This window comes from Anneissia japonica, unplaced genomic scaffold, assembly GCF_011630105.1.
Source record: "Anneissia japonica isolate Jap-2015-1 unplaced genomic scaffold, ASM1163010v1 scaffold3756_len10356_cov116, whole genome shotgun sequence".
In the NCBI taxonomy this organism is placed as follows: Eukaryota; Metazoa; Echinodermata; class Crinoidea; order Comatulida; family Comatulidae; genus Anneissia; species Anneissia japonica.
This window is the reverse complement of record NW_022758276.1, coordinates 1-5051: the sequence shown is the minus strand read 5'-3', so window position 1 is coordinate 5051 and position 5051 is coordinate 1. Positions and strand designations below refer to the sequence as shown.

The 5051-nt window shown below is 40.9% G+C and overlaps 3 protein-coding genes across 3 annotated transcripts; all 3 read right to left on the bottom strand.

Annotated features, from left to right (window-relative positions):
* Positions 1–230: 230 nt before the first annotated feature.
* LOC117125238 lies at positions 231–1130 on the bottom strand. Its single transcript, XM_033271699.1, has one exon. It carries the CDS (start codon positions 1128–1130, stop codon positions 231–233), a length of 900 nt encoding a protein of 299 aa, XP_033127590.1.
* A 269-nt stretch (positions 1131–1399) lies between these two features.
* Positions 1400–1750, bottom strand: LOC117125237. Its single transcript, XM_033271698.1, has one exon. The coding sequence runs from the start codon at positions 1748–1750 to the stop codon at positions 1400–1402; it is 351 nt and encodes a 116-aa protein (XP_033127589.1).
* Positions 1751–2521: 771 nt separating this feature from the next.
* Positions 2522–4360, bottom strand: LOC117125239. The gene has a single exon (XM_033271700.1). It carries the CDS (start codon positions 4358–4360, stop codon positions 2522–2524), a length of 1839 nt encoding a protein of 612 aa, XP_033127591.1.
* Between the last annotated feature and the right edge of the window lie 691 nt (positions 4361–5051).

Genomic DNA, 5051 nt, shown 5'->3' with positions numbered 1-5051 from the left:
TCACGGTCGATCTGCCTCTTCGAACCTCAAACGGTCCAAAGCAATCAACGCCAACAAATGAAAATGGTGGCTTTAATGGTGTTACCCTGTCTTCTGGAAGCTGTGCCATTTTCTGTTTTGCTACAGGTGACTGCCGTCTCCTACAACTGAAACATTCATTCAAGACTGTTCGCACTGTAGTTCGTCCTTGCACAGTCCAAAACTTCTGTCTAAGTAGCAATAGCGTATATTCAAGACCAGAGTGTCCAGACAGATGATGGTAATACTGGATAATCAATTTCGCCACATGGTGATTTTTTTGGCAAAATGATTTGATGTTTCTTGTCAATGGCAATTGGTGCGTTATGAAAACGCCCTCCTACACGTACAATTCCTTCCACTAAAATAGGATCCAGTTTGTATATACTGCTAGTCTTTTTTCTCAAAGCGACTTGATCGTTTCCAAAGCATTGCTGCTGTATGTGTTTTACAATAGCGGATTCCGCACCATTGATCTCCAGTACAGTTATTGGAGTGACCGTCTTCTCGGACAGCAGAGGCATTCCGCTCTTGCTCCTTCGAACTGCTTTTCTAAGCTTTGACTTGTAACGTAAAAGCCATGCAATGGTTTTTCTCAATGAGTTCCAACTTGAGTGATGATCTATAACCTTTGAAATTGAGTCTTGGGCAATGACATTGTTAGCACAGACCGTGGAATTTGACTTCACTTCTGGGTCATTGTTTGGTATTTGACCCAGGTCTATCGGTCTCTGAGGCCATTCATTTTCGGATTTCATTAGAAAGTCCGGCCCCTGTTTCCATCGACGATTACTTAAAAGTTCACTACCTGTCATACCTCTTGATGCCTCGTCTGCTGGGTTCAGTGATCCGTCAACGAATCTCCATTGACTTGTTTCACTTTGGTCGAGTATGGTTGAAATTCGATTTGCTACAAAGGTTTGAAATCTTGTTTCCTTATTTTCTAGATAGCGTAGAACGCATGTGCTATCAGTCCAATACGTGGAGCTGTCGATAGGCATCATTAGTTCTTGTTTTATCATTCTGTCCAATCGTGTGGATACGACAGCTGCTGATAATTCCATCCTTGGTATAGTAATTGACTTTAGAGGAGCTGATCTAGATTTTGCCATTACAATAGCACAGCATACATCCTGTCTCTTATACACATCTAGATGTGTATAAGAGACAGGGTTATAACTTTGACTTTCTAATATTTAACAAAGGGCCCAGAAATCAATCAAAACAATGCACCTGTTAAATCTTTAGGGTAAGATGCATGGACTAACAAATCCTAATGGATCATATACAGAGCTGGTTATGGATAGCATCCCACGTCTTGTTGTTGGGCGGTCCTTTTCGATGATCCGAAACCCAAAGGTATCTGATCACAAATTCCATCTTACGCCCAAACTCTCTCAGTCAACATTTTATCATCGAAGTCCAAGTCTAAGTCCTTAACTGACGATGCCCTTTTTTCCTCCGGGACTGATTCAACGATGTTCATTGAGTTAGACGTCCACTTTGTCAAATGTAATCCACCTTTGTACAGTAATTCTTGAAGTTGTTTTATCAGACGTTTTGCTTCTGACTCTGTCTTTACAGAATGAAGACAATCATCAACATAGAAGCTTTCTTTCGCTGTTTTGATAGTTTCTGCATCGAAGTCATGCTTGTTATCTTCTGAAGTACGTTTGAGCGCATAGTTTGCGCAGCAAGGAGATGATGCACCTCCGAATAAATAGACCAACATCTTGTATTATTCAGGCTGTTTTCTGGTATCGCCGTTTGGCCACCAAAGGTACTTAAGATAATTAGAGTCGTCAGCTCTCACTCGGACCTGGTAAAACATGGACTCTATATCTGCCATAAAGGCAAATTCTTCACGCCGGAACCGTGTTAGTACTCCCACAAGCGTGTTCGCGAGGACCGGCCCCTGTAGCAGTTGGTCATTTAAAGATGTGCCGCAATATTTGGACGAACAGTCAAACACCACCCTGACATTATCGGGTTTTTGCGGATGGAACACGGAGTGGTGTGGTAAATACCACGCTTCTGATGCTGATTCTTCCTGTTCGACACTTTTGGCATAACCCTTAATCACCAAATCTCTCATAAAAGCCTGGTACTTCTTATGTACGATTGGTTCTTTTTAAAGACGTATTTTCAGCGCTTGGAGTCGGCGTTCTGCCAGTCCTTTGTTGTTTTGTAACTTTGGCCGGAACGACTTCCATGGCAGTGCAATCTGATAGTGGCCATTCTTGATTACAACACTTTCTTCCATTATCTGCAATGCTCGTTTGTCGTTTTGGGACATTTCAGGGTTTGGTTCATATAAACTGTCATTGAATTCTAAATTACAGTAGGTTTTATACTGTGTTGTCAGTTGCTCGTTGGAATCGATGTAGTTGGCAAAATATGTCGGTTCAGAATTCTTTCTACCCAATGGGCCATTGACAACCCAACCAAGTTTAGTCCGGGTGGCATATGGGCCACCGTTCTGGCATTGTCGTACTTCTACTGGCTATAGCAATTCTGGCACATCACTTCCTATGAGAATACCAATGTCTGCATTGATTTTCTGTACTTCAATTCCATTCAAGTGAGGCCATCGATTAACATCTTCAGAAGTAGCAACTGTATTCATTGAAATTGGTAGAGATTGTATTGAGTAGACAGTTGGTAACTTCACTGAATTTTGATGATCTAGGTCGAAGATTTCCAAACTTGCAAGTTCACACTTGACTGGTCGATTGACTCCATTGATTGTTGTTGATGACAAGTTTATCTTGTCGGTCTTTACTCCAAGTTGCTTTAGCAGACTGTTGGTGCAGAAGGTAGTATTCGACCCATTGTCGAGAAAGGCATATGTTTCTACTACTCTGGAACTTCCTGCAGCCTTAACTCGTACCGGTAGTGCAGCAAGTCCAGTAACAGCTGAAGTGTTTCGTGTTGCCGTCATGCTGACTTTATTCACATCTGTGATCTCTTTATGTGGTTGATGTTTGGGTTCTTTATGGACAATGATGCCAGCACTGTTTGCCTGTTGTTCTTTCGGGTGCAGAAATGTTGAATGTTTGGTCTTGCATCCATCTATTTTACAAAAGCTTTCCTTTGGACATAATCGTACAAAATGGCCAATGGTTAAACAGTTGTTGCAGATCTTTTTCTCCTTGACAATTTTCCATCTTTCGTTGAGCGTCATTCGTTTAAAAGCCTCGCATCTTGATAACCAATGCTCTTCACCACGTAAAACACACTTAAGTTTCTCATTATCGGATTGCCCTTGGATAGCATAACTATGGCTTTGTTTGTGACTCGGTTGTTTAGGCCTTGAGACATTAGTTGTTGATTTTGGTATTGGATCACTTAATTTTCCAAAGACTGGATGAGTTGCCAACCTCGCCTTATCTGTGACCAACTTTGTGATGTCTTTTATTGTAACGTCTCTCTTTTCCCTTTCGATTATGGTATCCACTATCTCTCGCCATTTCACTCTTAGTCGGTACGGAAGACGTTCAATAATTTTCCGAAGATTCTCTGGGTTATCCAGTTTCCCAAGATATCCAATTTCTTCTAGGGTGTTGGTGCAGCTAGTTAATTGTGTAGAAAATCTTTGCAGTGCTGGGCCATCTTCAGGTTTAATTATTGGCCAATCCAGCAGGCGTTGTAGATGGGCGGCAGCTACCTTGTGTGGTTGACCATACCTTTCTTGCAGTAGACGTCGAGCTTCTAGATACCCTCTTTCATCACTCATAGATAAGCAACTTCGCATCAGTTCTTGAACTGTACCCGAAGTGTATTGAATTAGATAATGCAATCTTGCACTTTGATTAGTCGTTTTATTTTCGACTAAATGTCGGAATGCTGTGACAAACTCACAGTAATCGACTGGGTTACCACTGTAAACCTTCATCGATGGGTTTGGTAGTGTGAGAGCTGTCACACTACTTTGTTGTTGCTGTACAGTTTTTAGCAGAGCATTACTTTGTCGATCCTGAGCTTCCATCATCTTTGATGCTAATAGCTCCATTGCATTCTGCTGCATTGATGGTTGCGTTCTCCATTGTGGAGCATCTAGGTCGAAGGGTTGAAATATTTGAGCTGGTGGTTTCTCGGCTAGCCGCCAAAACATTGGATTGCTACTGCTGGTGAGTTCTGGTTCTCTTTCAATAGCATATGGAACTGACTGATGTGGAGTCTCATATGAGTTTCCGACTAGTTGAGGAGGGTTTAGATCTTGCATTTGCTGATTTGTTTCTGAACCTTCTTCTTCGTATATTTGCCTCGCTGCTTCCGCAGCATTGATTTCCATTTGTAGTTCCATGTCAGCCTTCTTTTGCTGTATCATCAATTCCTGCATTTGTAAATCATGGAGTTCCTTTAATTGATTAGCCTTTGCCTTCAGTGCAGCCTCCTTAGCTTTAGCCTTTACTGCTTGATGAGCGCCGGGAGCTAACACAACTAACAGAATCGTCTGGCCCTACATCGGCCATGGTTGAAGTCGCAGAAGATGTAGCCTTGCACCCTGTGCGTTACTATTTTCGGTTCTGGTGGAGGTAGAAATGAATCAAACGCGTAGACAACGTAGAGTTAACATAAATGGTACATGCTTTATTCTTGCACGGTGTACATCTACTGTGTCATATGATGTCACAATGTCACGATATCACACCGCGCTACGCCTACGTCTACGACTACGGTTTAAACTGTAATGCAATACAAAAAAATGATCATAATAATATGAATAATAAAATAAATAATACTATCAATAATGATAGATAATGTTAATACAGTATTAACAACAATAGAATAAAACGATAATAACTAAAATACAGTAGCAATATACTGTAATACTAATAAAGGAACATATCTAAGATTATCTAAGCAACACTATAAACAATACCTATGAATGAGAGCAAATGGCCTTGGCAACCTTCAATTTTAGATGTTTAGTCTAATTACCAAATGCCTTATACTGAGTAGGTTGGCCGATATTAATTAGCTGTACTCTCAAATACTTCCTAAAGTTTACTTACAAATAGTAAATATTC